General features: G+C 39.4%; 1 protein-coding gene across 1 annotated transcript in view; it reads right to left on the bottom strand.

Moving 5' to 3' along the window:
* VWA3B (von Willebrand factor A domain containing 3B) overlaps positions 1-18123 on the bottom strand; it is a 221656-nt gene that overhangs the window by 102245 nt on the left and 101288 nt on the right. Inside the window, exons 11-13 of the mRNA XM_078057455.1 lie at positions 12859-12997; positions 11666-11797; positions 1581-1679 (exon numbers count right to left, since the gene is read on the bottom strand). Coding sequence (XP_077913581.1) covers positions 1581-1679; positions 11666-11797; positions 12859-12997 — 370 coding nt within the window. The remainder of the gene's footprint in view (positions 1-1580; positions 1680-11665; positions 11798-12858; positions 12998-18123) is intronic.

Genomic DNA, 18123 nt, shown 5'->3' with positions numbered 1-18123 from the left:
AGCAACTCCCGAGCTTGTTCCTTCTTCAAATTTAAATTTAAGTCAGTTACTAACATAATTATAACCCAGAAATCAGTCACATCGTGATTCCTTTTTCTCTTGCCCCCATCTTCTCCTCACTCTGTCCTCCTCTGCTCCCAAACTGGTCACCAAGTCCTTTGATGTTACTCTATTATCTCATCTCTGAGGAGAGTCCTCTCTTCTACATTTCTGTTTCCTACCTGACATGTGCCTAAAGTACAGGTGAATGGGACCACCTGCCCCACTGAGCCCCCCCCCCCAACTGTAGTAAAGCCTACCCACTCATTCCAGGTGGCCATCAAGGACAATCTCCCCCAACCAAACTTTCCAGCTTCAACCCAACACTCTTCCGTCATTGCCCTTGCTCTCAGATTGTTTCTCTGGGCAGCCCACATATTTCCACACCTCTGTTCCTTCTGCCCAGGATACCAGTAATCTCCTCTGTTTAGAAAATTCTTTCTCCTCTTTCCAGACACAGCTCAAATATCCCCTCCTTAGTGGAACCTTCCCCAGCCTTCTCTCCATCTTGTACAGCAATATTCATCACTCTGCTCCCAGACATCTCATAGCACAGACAACCCCACACCCTGTGTCAGATCAGAGTTAAACATACATGTCTAGCATATCCTCCAAAGTGTAAATACCCCTAAGGCAGGGGTAAAATACTATTCATGTTTGCAGCCTCAAACCTTGGCACCACACATGGAACATAAGCAAGGCACAATAAATTGGTTTTGAATAGAAAGCATAGTGAAGTTGATAGGAAAATCATCCAAAATTTCACTTCACATATAGCTTCTCTGCCATAAATCTAATGCTGTAATAAAATCCAGTTGCTTTACTATTTAAGCCCTGGACCATTTGAGGCAGGATATTTTACAGTATTTGCCTAGCACTCTTCACATGCAAACACCTCACAATGAAGGATGCAAGTTGATACTAATTCACTTCAGCGGTTAATTTACATTGTACTGGCCTGCAAATCCATATGTTTATTTAATGCACAGAGCATTAGTCTTTCATTCACAAAGCTCAAAAGAAGATGAACAGACGCCGCTAAAACTTTTCAAATATTTTCCAGTCAGGCTAAGCAAAACAAAGAACATTTCACTAGAAAGGCATGCTTTTGTTTAAATGATTACTAAGTTAAAATTAGGGGTAAAACCAAGGACGTTGTGCAGTGACATGTTTAGATTTGGAGTCTCCAAAGGAAAAAAAAATCAAAAAGAATCTCCTTACTCTTAGCTTGTAACAAAATATAAACCAGTCCTCAATGAAAAGGTGGATAACTCCTTTCATGGGGTTGGTCTCCAGGCCTGTGGGTGTGTGGCACATGAACCAGACAACACTTGCTGTCACATAAATTCTCCTCCGCATTTCAGCAAAGGAATTCCTCAGTGTATTTTGTCACCTCAGTTCTGGGTCCCTAAGCCAAGGAAACCTCTCTCAACAGCTTTACAAGCTGTTTCAAACAGTTGAAAATGTCCCTCAACCCCATTCTCGGCATTTGCTTCCAGGGTACTGGTGACTCCCTTTTTGTTCCCAACTTTGGTAAGTACCTGATCAGGTCTCCCATCTGTCAAAAGGTAGATTACTTGTGTTTCTTCATCGGCAAAAGCAATTTGCAGGGCATGCAGGGTGTTTGTGGAACTTCCGATCTACAAAGAAGAGAGAGAGGGATATCAAGCACATACTTGAATCTCAAGAAAAATCTCACAAACAACTGTTATTTATTTTCTGCTTCCAAAAAAAAGAGAAAAATACTTGTGAAATAAAAGATAAAATTATGTTGAGATAATAATTTAAACCCAGTAATTCCAAGGAGCCAAATCCTTGGGTGTGCCAGAAAAGCCTCTATCCAGACAATTCCAGGACTGCTAGAAGCCAGGACTATGGCTTTCCTGTCCTGATGACATAGCTCTTAATGCAAGTTCATCTTTGTGTCTTTCTGTGTGAGGCACTAACTCTGTTACTGTTCAGTCGGCTGTCAACACAGCTTACATATACAGTCTGAATACAAGCCTGGCAGGGCAAACCGGGATTTATTCAACAGTGAGCATGGTAACATCGGCCATCTGGGGTAGAGCAAAGAAACTGTGTTTTTAAAACCCCTGCAGTTTCTGCCCAAGGCTATAGAGCACTGGCCAGAGTGTCACTGCCAAACTTAGAACAAAAAGAAGCCAGACAAACAACAAGTAAATGCCTTTCGTTACGCTCATCAGAGTGCTCAGGTCACAGGGCAACTAGCTGGCCCCAAATGTGAAGACAGACAGGCCCGTGCAGAGACCAGTTAGATGCAAACACTGCTCCTTGGCATGAGATGCAGCAGACACTAGTAAGAAGAGTTTGCCTGGGGGGATTGGTGAATTGGTAGAGGCTAGCCAGATATATATTGGTGAGAAGGTAAAGGTCCGCAGGCCACCAATAGACGGGAAATCTGCATTCTCTTGAAGGCTTTTTCACCATAAAGCCCACAGGGTGCTCACAGAAAAGACTGGCGCAAGAAAGTCTCCTTCATGGAGCAGAACTGGGGAAGAACAGTGACACAGGAACTCTTATGTTCCATCTCACCTTCAGAATAAAAGCCCTAATGTGTGAATGTGGGGGGGGTGCGGGAGGGGGACAAGGAACACAGTCACCTGTAGGACACTGGTGAAAATCCAGGACAGCAGAGGGAAGGACAGGGGGAAAAACCAAACCCTCCACACCTGGAAAAGGAGCAAAGCTAGGTGCTGGGCTCAGAACTACTGAGAGGAACACACCCCTGAGCCTCTGGGACACCAGCCTGCCTAAGATGAGAACACCCACCCCAGCACTCCCCTACGAACCCTGACTAGCAAGGAACTTGTAAAGAGACAGACTCTCTCTGAGGCCCAATGTGAAGGGAAAATTAAAATCTGAGGGCGGAGCAGACAGTGAAGAATAAGTCTCTAGGACATCATCCCCGACCCTAAGCCAAGTACCACCACAAGAATTTGAGGGGAATGTGCACTGGAGGTAACAGTAACAAACAAACCTCAAACCTAGCCCAGCTCTGGATTAGATTAAATTTATGCCTCTCCCCCAAAAAAGAAAGGTATGCTCATTTCCAGACATAAATAATATTTATTTCAGTGTCTATATACTACATGTGATGTCTAGTTTTTAAGAACAACAACAAAAAAAGTAAGCATGCTAAAAAGAAAGAAACAACATACTACCAAGATATAAAAGTACTCATCAGAAACAAATTCAGGTATGACACAGATGCTGAAACTATTTGAAAGAAAATTTAAAGGAACTGTGATTAATACATTAAAATTTCTAATGGCAAAGGTGAACAACGCTGGAGACCAGATGGGTAATTTCAGCAGAGGGATGAAAACCTTAAGAAATAACTGAATGGAAACACTAAACATCAAAAACACAGTAATGAAATAAAAAAAAAACAGTAATGCAGATGAATACAAAGAGTAATCAAAACGCATCAAAGGGCTGTGGGATGATATCAAATGGTCTGACATGTGCATAACTGGAAACACAACAAAGAAAACAGGATAGGAGAAATAACTGAAAAAAGGGCTGAGAATTTTCCAAAAACAATGACAGACATAAACCCATGGACCCAAGAAGGTCAAGTAGGATAAATAAAATAAAATGCCCTGACGCTCCTACCAGGGTGGTGGCAGAGAAGGCCAAGTGGTGAGCCAAGACTCTCACCCCCACCAAGTGTAACAAGTCTTCCCTGCCCGACTGTGTCCACTCCTACCCAGCAGTTTCGAGGTGCTCTACCCCTCAGAGTCCAAGTGGGGAAGCTGAACTTCAACCTCTCCCTCCTCCTCGCAGTATGTAGACTTTTGGGTTGAGCCTCTTTCACTTACTAAAGCACATTTAAGATTTACCCAAGCTATTTCATGAATCGAGAGTTTGTTCCTTTTTATGAATGAGTAGCATCCATCATTGTATGGATGTAAAATTGTTTATCCATTCCCTGTTGAAGGACATCTGTGTCATTTCCCATTTTGAGCATTTACAAATAAAGCTGTTACAAACGTTTGCTTGCAGGTTTTTACATGAATATACATCAAAAGCTGTGAAGGGCCTGAGATTTTACCTTACTTGCAAACTAACATGGGTGCTGGCAGAAGATCCAAGACTTCTGGGTCACCAACAAAGGACTTTACTACTCACAGCAACAACAGTAGCCAGAATGTCGGCGGGGTTAGGGGGTGGTTTCTGCACCAGTTTCCTGAGTTCCAATTCCCATAGGGTAATGGGAAGAGGGTTAAGTGACACTTGCACACACAGTAGGTTCTGTTAAAGGAGAGGGACCCTGAACTTAGGAAAACTGAATATTCTATAATGGACTGTAAGCATGCTTGTCCTTTGCTCTGGAGTTAGATACTATCTTTACACTGGACAATAAGCACTCCACCTTTTGCTACTTTCCAAGGCTGTCTCCTATATAAACATCCATGAAAAGATAGACCAGAGGTTCTTGACGTAAGAACATGGATTATTGATTTGAAATCATTTCCTCTTTTTTAATGTAGGCTTTTAGTGCATTAAATTCCTTCTCAGCACTGTATGAGCTGCATTCCACACATTTTCATGCTTTGCTTACTTTTCATTAAACTTTATGAAATTTTTTTTTTTTAAAGATCTTATTTATTTGAGAGAGAGAGAGAGCCAGAGAGAGAACACGACTGGAGGGGAGGGGCAGAGGCAGAAGCAGACTCCCCACTGAACAGGGAGCCTGATGTAGGACTCGATTCCAGGACCCTGGGATCATGACCTGAGCCGTAGGCAGATGCTTAACTGACTGAGCAAAGAAACTGTGTCCCTAATTCTATGAAATTTTGAATTTTCTCTGTGATTTCCTTTCTGATCTGCAAATTATTTAAAGATTTTTTTTAAATTTATTTATTTGACACAGAGAGAGAGAGAGAGAGCATGAGCAGGAACATGAGCAGGGGGAGTGGGAGAGGGAGAAGCAGGCCTCCTGCAGAGCAGGGAGCCCGATGTGGGGCTCGATCCCAGGACCCTGGGATCGTGACCTGAGCCGAAGGCAGACGCCCAATGACTGAGCCACCCAGGCACCCCTGATCTGTGAATTATTTAAAGCCTGTTCTTTAATTTCCAAGTGTTCTGAGATTTTCATGGTGTCTGTTATTGATTTCTAGTTTGATTCCACTACAGTCAGAAGACATCTGTGACTCAATACTGTATGATTTCAATTCTTTTAAATTTGTTAAGGGTTGTTTTATGACTCAAGATATGGTCTATTTATGTGAATGGTCAATGTTTGTTGGAAAAGAATATGTATCCTGTTGGCGGGTGGAGCATTCTATAAATGTTAATTAGATATTGTTAGTTGAAGGTGTTGTTCAGTTCTTCCAAATCCCTGATGACTGTTCAATAGTGCTATTAACTGCTAAGACTGGGGTACCAAAGTCCCCAAGTAGAATTGCTGTATTTGTCTATCATTTCTTTTGACTCCATCAGGTCTTGGTCCACGTATTTTGAAGCTTTGTTGTTTGGTGCATACACATTTAGGATTGTTGTCTTCTTTTTTCTCAATTAAAGTATAGCTGACACACAATGTTACATTAGTTTCAGGGGTATAACACCATGACTGGACAAGTTTGTATGTGCTGCGTTCACCACGAGTATAGCTAGGATTGTTATCCTCTTGTTGGGTTCATCTTTTTATTATCATGTTAAGTCTCTTTGCTTTAATGTCTACTTTATGTGATATTAACATATTTACTCCAGATTTTTAAAAATTAGTGTGTATATATCTTTTCCATCCTTCTACTTTCAACCTGTGCTACTTTTGAAGGGAGCTTCTTACAGACCACAGAGAGAGTTGGATCATGTTTTTGTCTACTCTCCAGTCTCTGTCATGTAATTGGTATATTTAGACCATTTACATGTAATTACTGATATTTAATTAAGCTTCCCATTTTTTGTTTTCTGTGTATTTCCTCTGTTTCTCATGTATCTTATTTTTCCTTTCCTTCCCATGGATTATTTGAACATTTTTTTAGTGTTCTATTCTGATTTATTTGTAATGTTTTTGAGTGTGTTCCCTTATGTAGTGGGCTTCATGGTTGCTCTAGGTATTTTCTTATGCATATGTGTAACTTATCACAGCCTCCTGATACTGATGGTTTACCACTTCAAACTATCCTTTCCATGTAGGTCCCTTGTCTGAAGTACTTCCTCTATATTTATTATACACCGTATTAGATGGTGCTAAACTTTTGCTTGAACCATAAAACATGATTAAAGCAACACATAAGGTTACAGATTCTCTGCTATGTTTACTTTTATATACCCATCCTACTGTTCTTCCTTTACTTCTGAAGGTCCAAGCTTTCTTCCTATTTGGAGAGCTTCCATTAGCCATTCTTTAAGGATATGTCTCCCAGCATCAAATTCTCGTCGTTTTCCTTCGCCTTCAATCCTGAGGATATTTTCACAGAAAGATGATTCATGGCTTACAGTTCTCTTCTTTCAGCACTTGAAAAATGTTGTGCCACTTCCTTCTGGTCTCATGGTTTCAGATGAGAAACTGCTGCCATTTGAATTGGTGTTCCTTTATAGTTTATGTGTTATTTCTCTTGGGCTATTTTTAGGATTTTTCTTTGTCTTTAGTTTTCAGAAGATTAAATATAACGTGTCATGGTATGGATTTCTTTGGTTTTACCTATTTGGGGTTTGCTTAGGTTCTTGAATTGTAGTTTTTATGTTGTCAACCAAATTTGGGGAGCTTTTAGCCATTACTTCTTTGAATACTTTTTCAGTCCCACACTCTTTTCTAGAATTCTGATGGTATGAATATTACCTCTTTTTTTACTGTCCCAGAGATCCCTGAGGCTCTGTTGGTACTGGCATCAGTTGATTGCTCTTCTCAGTCAAATGTGGATTTCTTGGATCTTGGTATGATGAGTGATTTTTTATGTCCTGGACAATTTGGTTACTATGTTAGGAGATTATTCCCATTTAAATGTCATTTAGCAGGCAGTCACCCTGTTCAAGTTTAGCATGTTTATTTTAGCTTATGTTTGTGGGCTTTAGTTCCAATGACAATTTAATTTTCTACCCCATGCAATCCTATTCTGGTCTGCTTTGTTCTTCTTGTGCTGCTGGAGCTCCCACTCAGTTCCTATTTGGTGCTGTCTGTAGGAAGCCCAGGAAAGGCACGTCTCTGGGCTGCCTAATGGTGCTAGGTGACCTTCTGGGGTATACAAGCAGAAGCTGCTGAGCCTGACTCTATTTATACTGCTGAGTTGAGAGCAGGAAGACACAAAGCTTTGCCTTTGTTGTTGTTGCAGGATTGGACTTCCCATTGGTGCCCCAGTTGTGAAGCTGGGACAATCAGGGACTTTGCTGTTGCTAGCAGGTCATGCCACCTACAGGTGACCTGGTTTTAGAAATGCCCCAGGCTTTGCTGCTACCACTGCTACAGCTGTATGGGATCACCTGCCCGTACCCCAGGCGTGGAGTGCAGTGTAAGACAGCCTGGGATGTTGCTACTGTTGCTGCTGCCAACAATGAGACCACTCGTACAGTGCTGTGGCATGGGGGGCAAGGGTGGCCGAGGACCTTACTGCTGCCATTGTTTCTAGTGGATCAGACTGCCCTCCAGATTTGGGTTGTGAAATGGCAACTGGGCTGCTGGAGCTTTGCTGCTTTTGCCGCTGCCGGCAGACTGGACCACTTGATAGGATCTGAGTTGAAGAACAGGGACTGGGATAGCCATGGCTATACTATCGCCACTGCTTCCAATGAACTGGGCTATGTGCCAGGGCCTGGGTTGTGGAGTGGAGTTTGGGGATTGTCACTAGATCTCTGTTGGGCCTACCTTTTCCCAGTGCCTTTGGTCAGAGAGGTGTAAATACATGACTCTCTGCATTTGTCAAGACCCATAGATCTACACACCAACAAGAGTGCTGTGTACAAATTAAAATACAATTCAACTAGGATATGGGGGAACTAACGTACTAATGAATGACATAACCACACTGAAGTAGTTGGGTAAAAAAGTACCTGACTTAATAACTTTAGAAAACAGTTTTTTTGACTGGAAACTGTAAGGCTAAAGAGAGAAAGAATTATGTGTAAACAGTGCACTCCAGCTGATAAATTTGTTTCTCAGAGTATGGGTTAGAAATTCTGAAACTACTTTATATGTATACTAGGGTTGAACAAAAAAGTAAATACATTACAGATGGCGATAATCAGGTTTTTCATGGGCAAAGAAGTTACAAATAAGGAAACACATTCATGACAAATAAATCCTTGGCTGTGGATGGGTGCAAGAGGTATTAGTATAAACTCATGGTTTTATTTTTCTTCTTTAATGAAAATACAGATAAATAGATACAGGAATATAGCCGCTTATGCACAGATGGGATATTATACATATATTTCCCATCTCTCTCCACTGAGAGGACCTAGAAGCAGTGAGTTCAGTAGTAGCAATAAGCATACCTCAATGCCCAGATTTTGGTTTATAAACACCATTCTCTAATAAAAGAAACAAGGGTTCTTTGGAGATGTGGTAAACTCCAGGGTTGAGGCTAGGAAACTAGAAGATGATCATGAAACATCTCATAGAGCCAGAAAGTAAGGAAGTATTCAAGAAAAAGAAAAGCTAGATGCACATGTGAAGGACACAGGGGGCAACCTAAAAGAGTTCCCAATGGCCAAAGTGGGAACAAGCTTAGTAACAAAATAAATAGCAATAGTATTATTACTGAAAGAGTAAATCAATATTCATGAGTCCATAATGAAATAAATATGATTGATGAATAAATAAAAGGGAGAAAGGGGAAACTCAGTTACAGAAGAATTCTAACACATAAATGTAAAAGGAATGGAGGAAACAGAAAGTCACCATTAGAACAGCACAGTAATAATTTTGTAGAGAAGATCTACCACTGAATGCTAAAATTAGTGGGTAAATGTTTAAGAAACAAAGGATATGTGCATAGCCTCAAAGTATCTCATCCAAAACATGTCTTATCTATAAAAAGAAAAAAATAGTAACTTTACAGGGGAGCAACCTGGCAGATGCCACCTTACCCAAATCTCAAAGTTAACATCACCAGTATTAAGGCATATCAACATCATACACTACTCAACATGATGCACTGAGGAGGACGCATCTCCTCTGTGGTATTCTAACCCCAATCTAACTATGAGAAAGCATGAGATAAGTCTAAATTGAAGGACATTCTTCAAAACACCTGATCAATACTCTTCAAAAGCATCAAAGTCATGAAAGACAAGGAATCACTGAGGACATGTTACAGACTGGAAGAGACTGAGGAGACTCTGCAACTAAATGTAATATGGGGGGATGAGTGAAAGAGGAGAAGGGGATTAAGAGGTAGAAACTTCTAGTTATCAAATAAATAAGTCATGGGGATGAAAAGTACAGCAGAGGTAATATAGTCAATAATATTGTAATAATATCGCATGGTGACAGATGGTGACTACACTTACCATGGGGAGCACTGAGTAATGTATAGAATTGTCGAATCATTATATTGTACACCTGAAACTAATATAAAACTGTATGTCAACTATATTTCGATAATAAATAAATTTTTTAAAAAAATAAATGCAATGTGGGACCCTGGATTGAATCTTGGAACAGAACAGTAACATTAGTAAAAAGACTAATGAACTCTGAATGAAGTCTGTGAATGAAGCAATGTGATTTTCTTAGTTTTTGTTTTTGTTTTGTTTAAATAGACTTTTTTTTTTTTAAGTAGGCTCTAAAACTAACATGGGGCTCGAACTCAGGATCCTGTGATCAAGAGTCCCATGCTATACGGACTGAGCCAGCCAGGTGCCCCCTGAGATTTTCTTAGCTTTGGCAATTGAACTATGGCTATGTCAGATGTTAACATTAGGGAAGCTGGCTGAAGGGTAATACAGGCGCCCTCTGTACTATCTCTGCCACTCTTTTGTAGGACTAAAATGATTTAAAATTAAAAAGTTAAACACACACACACACACCAAAAAACTCCTTCAACATTTGGGCAGCAGAAATGTAGCTCAGATGATAAACAGTACAACTCTTCTTTCTGAGCCCCATCTCAATAGTCTTGTTGACAAGCCCACTGTTCAGGGAATGTTGAAAAGATGGTAGAAAAGCTAGGAGAAAGCCAGACTAAAAATCACATGAAAGATGGTCAGGAGTTAGTGCCTCTTTTGCACCTGCTCCCTCCCTGCTCCCCCAGGAGCCTTGGCCCAGACCCCGCCCCCAGCTTGTGCTCCTCTGACCCTAGGACTGGCTATGCCTGCTCGAGGAACTACAGCTCCGACACCAGCACATGGCACTGTCAGAACACCTGAGTGGTAGTCCTGAATTCACTGGATTGATTCCTGAGCCAAGAGAGTCAAAAGAATATAGAGAAATCTGATCATCTTGAAAATAAATTTTGCACATTCAGCAAGCTAGCAAGAGAGCTTCAATGAAGATTTTTGAAGAGAACAGAATCATACTTTGATTTTTAGCCATTTAGATGGCTGGTTCTACTCATTAGTGATTTTTGTATAAAGAAGCACCATTAATGTTTTTATCTAATGATATTACATATATAATATCTTGTCATGACAAACCCTAAATTAGTGGGCCCTGAATTAACTATTACCTATGGTCTGTAAAAGGAGGGAGCATATATCTCAAGTAACTTCACTGGTTAATCCTGGAAATTTATCAAGTTGGGTATGAATTGGATATTCTTTCCCAGGATAAGGTGGCCAGTTAGATCAAGATCTTACAGCCATCATTATGTCTTACAGAATCTATTTCTCCCTTCTCCCATTTTTTTAAAAAAACCAATCCCAAGGGAATTCTGGTACATTCCAATGACAGCACAAGTCATATTCAAGGAGGTTTACTAGTGTCCATTTGTGGCCCCTGTCAAATCTGGGACTCTAAACTCAGGTACTGAACTATTTTAAAGATGTCTGTGATCTACATCTGACTTTTTGAGAAGAGCCATTAGTTTCAATTTTAGCGTATCTCAAATATCTGGAATGCTATATGGTTCTGGAAAAAGAATTTTTAAAAAATTAAGATAAGTTCTAGACAAGAGAAAATTTAAGGAAAGGAAATTCCTTCCTAGTAGTCTGTGTAAATGCCAAGAGGGGTAGCTTTAAGGTTCTCCAAGTAAAAGGCAGGACTGAAGAATTTATTTCACTTTCTCATTGTATCTTGCTGCTGCCCTCTCTCTCCGGCTTCTCTCTGTGTGTTTCCACCAGTTCACTACTTTGGAACAAAATCCACTGGCAAAAATAGCTGCAATATATTACTTGAAACAATAACGAGGTCTCAGAAAGATCAAATCTGAAGGTTTGAGTACAAAAAAATTAAATTTTGAAATTTATCTTCATAAAGGGGCTGAGATCTGAGCCAACGGCAGCTCTGGAAATGGTGTCTTGTGAACAAAGTCTTATCTAAATGTTAAGATAGTGACTCATGAGCTTAGATGAACGTGACTATTGTAAACAAAATGAGTGTGCGAAACCCGTGCCATCTTGGCACTCAGAGCCCTTTCTCAAGAACTTCCATGGCATGAATTAACTCAGTAGGTGATCAAGTCAGGCTTCTTCCCCCAGACCCAGCCTCCATCTTTCTTACCTGAATGTCTCTAACCCAGGACTGAGCCCCTCTCAAATTATCTTCATTGATTTCAACAAGTTTTTCCTGCCAAGCAACTGCTTGGGCGTCAAACTGCACAAAATTGAATTTCCTTTTATATTTCAGCTGTTCCTGTAAGAGAGAATTATTATTTAACCGTAACACCACTCAGATGTAAGAAAAGGTTAAGACAGGTCATAGTTTGATAAGTTTTAGTCACTATGATATCTATTTTCAGTTCTGGAAGCTAAAAATTACATGCGAAAGAGAAAATCTTTTCCAGTACAAAAAATATTTAAATAAAATTTACACAGTTTGGAGATTACACTTTTACAAATGTATGTATGTATGAATATATTATATATGTTATACACATGCATAAGTTTTTATATATAATATGGCATTAAAAGTTGTTGTCTTTAATACTAGCATTGATGGTATACCGCATACTCACAGGAAATGCAATCTGCTTAAAGAAGAGAAATCCAAAATGGTGTCACTGTTTTGGTAATCACGTTTTCGTAAAGGCTATTCACTTGTCTTCTACCAGCCCGTACTTCTCCAGTACAGGCTTATCAAATTAAAACCTGTATTTTGTACTCGCAAACACTCCCCGCAGTGATTTTCTGTGGTAACACTCCCACCAATGCCATTAATTAGCAACAGTACCAGGATACCCATCTGTAGGTGTGGGGGCTAGCAGTTAGGAGAGCAGTCTGCTTTAGGTCACACAGTCGGAGGCACCACAGGTGGAATAGGAACTGGAAGCTCCTAAGCATCAGCCTACACTCCTCCCACACATCAGTTCTGGGGCCAGTGCACGCAGCACTGCTAATAAATACTGGAAATTAAAATAAAAATGCTGAGCTGAAGAGCATCTGGAAAACAATGGAGATGTGTGCACACCACAGGTTTCAGGACAGAGGAAACATGAAGCAGTGGACACTGAAACTCCCTTAGTAACCCATGTGTTACAGAAAGGACCCTGCCACAGGAAGGGTCTGCCTGCAAAAGAGAACTGATGATTCTCTAACTGGCAAAAGGGAGCTTTTATCTAAGGTGGCTTTCCTGTGGATGTCTGAGTGCAAACCTCACCCTGTGTACCTCTCATAACCAGTGCAGGTGAAGGCTGCTACAGATGCATTCATGATACAAAGGCCCCCAAATCCATGCACCTGACAGCTCCATCTAACCTGTATAAACTGGATGATCTTGTCCTTCACCAAGTCCAGTTTGCTCTTCATTGAGTGAGATGTATCAATGAGGACATAGATGCAATCATTACGTACTTTTCCAAAGAGGATTTGACTTCTATCCTGTAGCCACTTAATCCTAGGCAGGAAATAGGTTGAAAGTGAATTTTTAGAGCCTGTGGGCAATGTCAGCATCTTCCTAAGAACTTAATAATACATCTACAAAGGCCAAGCTGTGCTGTGTTGGTTATGCACAATCTTCTGGGAGTAGATTACTCATTTGGAGGGTTTTCTGTGGAAAATCCTACATTTGGGCTGGCTCCCTCATCACTAACCCCCTCCACTTCTCCATCATCAATCCAAGTAAAGCAGAACTAGGAAAATCAATAGGACCAAAAAATAAATCCAATACTGGGTTCCAAAGCCAAAAGTAAATTACTTCCTCAGTTATGACTTCAGACCATTTGTTCTCTTAACCCTGCTGACTACAGTCAAGTTAGTAATGCCAGCACATTCCTGAAGCTTCGGTGAAGCTTATGGACAATATCAAGCAACACCAGATCCCTACAATAACTAAGCATCAGACAGTTGTATGAGCAGGACTGCTTCTGTGATTGGGACTCAGGCTCCCATAACAGGATGTAAATTAGGTTCACAGCCTCAGCCAAGACCTGGAGGAGGGAGCAGAGCAGATGGAAAAAATACTTGAAACTGAGTTCAGAGTTCACCAAGGCTAAGCAACTAGAATTTGTAGGCAAAATAACAAAGAAGAGGTTGCTGCATAGAAGCAGAGAGGGTGGGAAGGGATGGAGAAAGAGAGAAAAAAAGGGGAGAGAGAATGGGCTCTGGCCATCTGCAGAGAGTACCCTAAAGATTTTGTCTAAGTAATGATCACGGCATGCATGTGAAGAAACTACTAAAGCTAAGGAACAAATCACCATAAAGGAGTAAGTAGATCAACACCTCAGAGCTTACACAGGGCTACTTCATCTTCCGAACAACCAGAGGGGGAAAGCCTCCTTAATACATGGGACATCAAGGAGAGTCCTCATAAGGGTATTGCCTTAGTAGTAGAAGCAAATTAGCCCTGGACTAAAGGCTGACCTAGACCTATGTTAACATAACTTAAAAGCAAGCCCCAGAGGATCAAAGTGATTCCAAGGAACATAACTGCATCATAGAACATGTATTTTAAAAATACAGCAAAATCCAGGACCCAAGAATGTAAAATTCAAAATGTCTGCATTCCAGTAAAAAATTACCAGCCATGCAAAGAAGCAGGAAAATATGACCCATAACCAGAAGAAAAACAGATCAAGAGAAACAGACCCTAAAATAACACAAATGCTGGAATTAGTAGAAAAGGATGTTACACAGCTATTATAAATATAATCAATATGTTCAGCAAGGTAAAGTATAAGCAGAACAAGGACAGGAATGGAAAGTACAAAAGGAAACTTACAGAGATGTACAATTACCAAAATTAAAAATACACTACATGGTATTAACAGACATTACACTAGCAGAAGATCAGGGAACCTTAAAAAGGACACTGCAATAGGAAGCAATTTAAAATGAAACACAGAGAAAAAGCCTAAAAAAAATAGAGAATAAGCAACCCATAGAACAACATCAAGGAGCCTAACATATGTGTAGAGACTAAGAAAAAGGAGAAAGAGGGAAACAGAAAAAATATTTGGAGAAATATGGCCAAATGTTTCTGATTTTGATAAAACAATATACCCATATATACAAGAAGCTCAAACAACCTAAACAGAAGAAAAATGAAAAAAAAAAACCCACCAACACACATCATAATATATAATTTGAAATTCAATGATAAAGATAAAAAAAAGCACCCAGAGACAACATAAAAATAATATAAGAGTTTTCATCATAAATCAAGCAAGGCAAAGGACAATGGAGAAATATTTTTAAAGTACTGAGATATAAAACTGTAAACCTACAATTCTATATAAAGCAAAACAAAAAAAAATCTCCCAAACGTAAAAGTAAATTAGAGTCTTTCAGACTAAAACAGCTGAGGCACTTTGTTACCAACAAACCTGCACAAGGATCTATACAAAAGAATAAAGAGCCACAGAAATATCAAATATGTGGATAAATACAAAATATATTAATTCTCATTTTAAGTCTATTTATATGACAGTGGATTATTTATAATGTATTGTGGGTTTATCGCATATGGAAAAAAAGTGTAGGACAACAGTAGAAAAGACAGAAGGGGCAATGGAAGTGGTAAGATTTTTATGATATAGATGAAGTGAAATATTATCTAAAAGTAGACAGTGGTAACTTAAAGATATATACTATAAGTGCTAAAGCTATCATACACACAACAAAACAAAATAAAGAGGAAGAGTTTAAGCCAACAGTCGAAATAAAATGGAATCATAAAAAATACTCCAACAAAAGAAGGTAGAAGAGTAAAAAGGGAACAAAGAACAGGTAAGACAAAAAATAAACAGCAAGATCTTAGATTTAAATCCAACCAAATAATCACATTAAATGGAAATGATCTTAATACTCCAATCAAAAGGCAGAGATTAGAAATGGCTATTATCAAATCGACAAGAGATAACAAGTGTTGGTCAGGATGTGGAGAAAAGGGAACCTTCATGCACTGCTGGTGGGAATGTAAATTGGTACAGTCACTGTGGAAAACAGAATGGAGGTTCCTCAAAAATTAAAAATAGAAGGGGTGCCTGAGTGGCACAGTTGGTTAAGCATCCAATCCTTGGTTTTGGTTCAGGTCATGATCTCAGGGTCATGAGACCCCTATGTCGGGCTCCATGCTCAGCATGGAGTCTGCCTGAGATTCTCTCTCCTTCTCCCTCTGTCCCTCACACTTGTGCTTTCTCTCTCTCTAAAATAAATAAATAAATAAATCTTTAAAAAAATAGAAATGCCACATAATTCAGCAATTCTACTTCTGGGTATTATGCAAAAAAGAAAACACTAACTTGAAAACATATATATGCACCCCTATGTTTACTGCAGCATTATTTACAATAGCCAAGATATGGAAACAACCCAAGTGTCCATTGATAGATGAATGGATAAAGAAGATGTATATGTATACACACACACACACACACACACACACACACACACACACACAGTGGAGTATCATTCAGCCATAAAAAAGAATGAAATCTTGCCATTTTCAACAACATGGATGGACCTTGAAGACAATATACTAAGTGAGATAAGTAAGACAGAGAAAGACAAATACTTTTATCATCTCTCCTCTATGTGGAATCTAAAGCAAATAAAACGAAAACAAAAAATAAGTTCATAGATACAAAGAACAAGCAGATTGGTGGTTGCAAGAGGCAAGGTGGGAAAAATGGCTGAAGAGGACCAAAAGATAAAAAGAAACAAACGAAATAAACTCAACCAGGGGTTGGGGAGGGGATAAATGGTAGCTATTAGGATCTTTTATCTCTAGTATTTAAAATTTTGTGATGATGTATCCTGGATGGGTCTTTATTACCCATTTTCTAGACATTTCTTGCAACTTTCTTTTGGTTTGGAACCACTGGTCTTGCAGTTCTGAAATTTTTTCTTAAGATCTCCCCTTCATTTTATATATGTCCATAAGCTATCTATTTGTATGTATGCGTGTATGTTAACATCAACCATGGAGTGCTTGGGTTCTGCTTTCAGAGAGACTGCCTTCATCTTCCAGCTCTCTCACTGAATAGTTTTTTTTAAGATTTTATTTATTTATTTATTTGTCAGAGAGAGAGAGACACACACAGCGAGAGAGGGAACACAAGCAGGGAGAGTGGAAGAGAGAGAAGCACACTTCCCGCTGAGCAAGGAGCCCAATGCGGGGCTCGATCCCAGGACCCTGGGATCATCACCTGAGCTGAAGGCAGACGCTTAGCCAACTGAGCCACCGAGGTGTCCCTGAATAGTTATTTTGGTATATTTTGAAGAGCTCTTAAAATTCTTAATATCTATCTATTTATCTATCTATCTATCTACATAACAGTCTTTTCCAACTTTCTGAGTGTGGTATTTTCTATCTTTCTGAGAAGATTAATAGGTTGGTTCTCCAGTTTTGTTTTGTTTTGTTTTTCACTCCTTACATTATCTTTGTTTGCTTGTTTGTTTGTTTCTGAGAACAATATGGAGTTTAAAAAAGAAGGCAGAGATGGTCAGATTGGATTTAAAAAACAATACCCATATATATCCTACCTATAAGAAACCTATTTCAATATAAGACTCAAACAGGTAAAGGTTAAAAAAAATAGAAAAAAGATGAAACATGCAGAAAATGATCAAAAGCAAGCTGGAGCAGCTCTACTGATGTTGGACAAAGCAGATTTCAGAACAAGGAATACTGCCAGAGATAAAAAGGGACATTTCATAATAATAAAGGAGTTGATTCATCAAGAGGACATAACAACCCTAAATGTACATGCACCTACTAATAGAGTTACAAAACACATGAAGGAAAAAAATGACAGAATTGAAAAAAGAATGGGCGGGGCGCCTGGGTGGCTCAGTCGTTAAGCGTCTGCCTTCGGCTCAGGTCATGATCCCAGGGTCCTGGGATTGAGTCCCACATCGGGCTCCCTGCTCGGCGGGAAGCCTGCTTCTCCCTCTCCCACTCCCCCTGCTTGTGTTCCTGCTCTCACTATCTCTCTCTCTGTCAAATAAATAAATAAAATCTTTAAAAAAAAAAAAGAAAAGAAAAAAGAATGGGCAAATCCACAACCATCGCTGGAGATTTCAACACTCTTATCTCAACAATTTGTAGAACAATTCAACAAAAAATCAGTAATAATATGGGAGACCGAAACAAACTTATCAGCCGACTTGAACTATTTATAGTACACTCCACCCAACAAAAGCAGAATGTGTAGCTTTTCTTCATATTCTGGGCCACAAAACAGGTCTCTATAAGAACTGAAATCATACAGTATCCCTCTGTCCATAGTGAAATTAAAAGCTATCAGGAAAATCCACAAATATTTGAAAGGTAAACAACATATTTCTAAATAACCTTTGCTCAAAGAAGAAATTATAAGGAAAATTCAAAAATACTTTTAAGTGAATAATTTGTGAGAGGCAGCTAAAGCAATATCAGAAGAAAATTTAAATGCTTATATTAGAAAGAAAGGTCTCAAATCAGTGACCTAATAAGCATCCATCTTAAGAAACTTAAACCCAAAGTAATGAGAAAGAAGGAAATAATAAAGAATAGAAATCAATGGCACAGAAAGGGGAAAA

This window comes from Halichoerus grypus, chromosome 10 (genome assembly GCF_964656455.1).
Source record: "Halichoerus grypus chromosome 10, mHalGry1.hap1.1, whole genome shotgun sequence".
Lineage (NCBI taxonomy): Eukaryota > Metazoa > Chordata > Mammalia > Carnivora > Phocidae > Halichoerus > Halichoerus grypus.
Note: the sequence above shows the minus strand (reverse complement) of the source record. Positions and strands in the feature narration are given on the sequence as shown.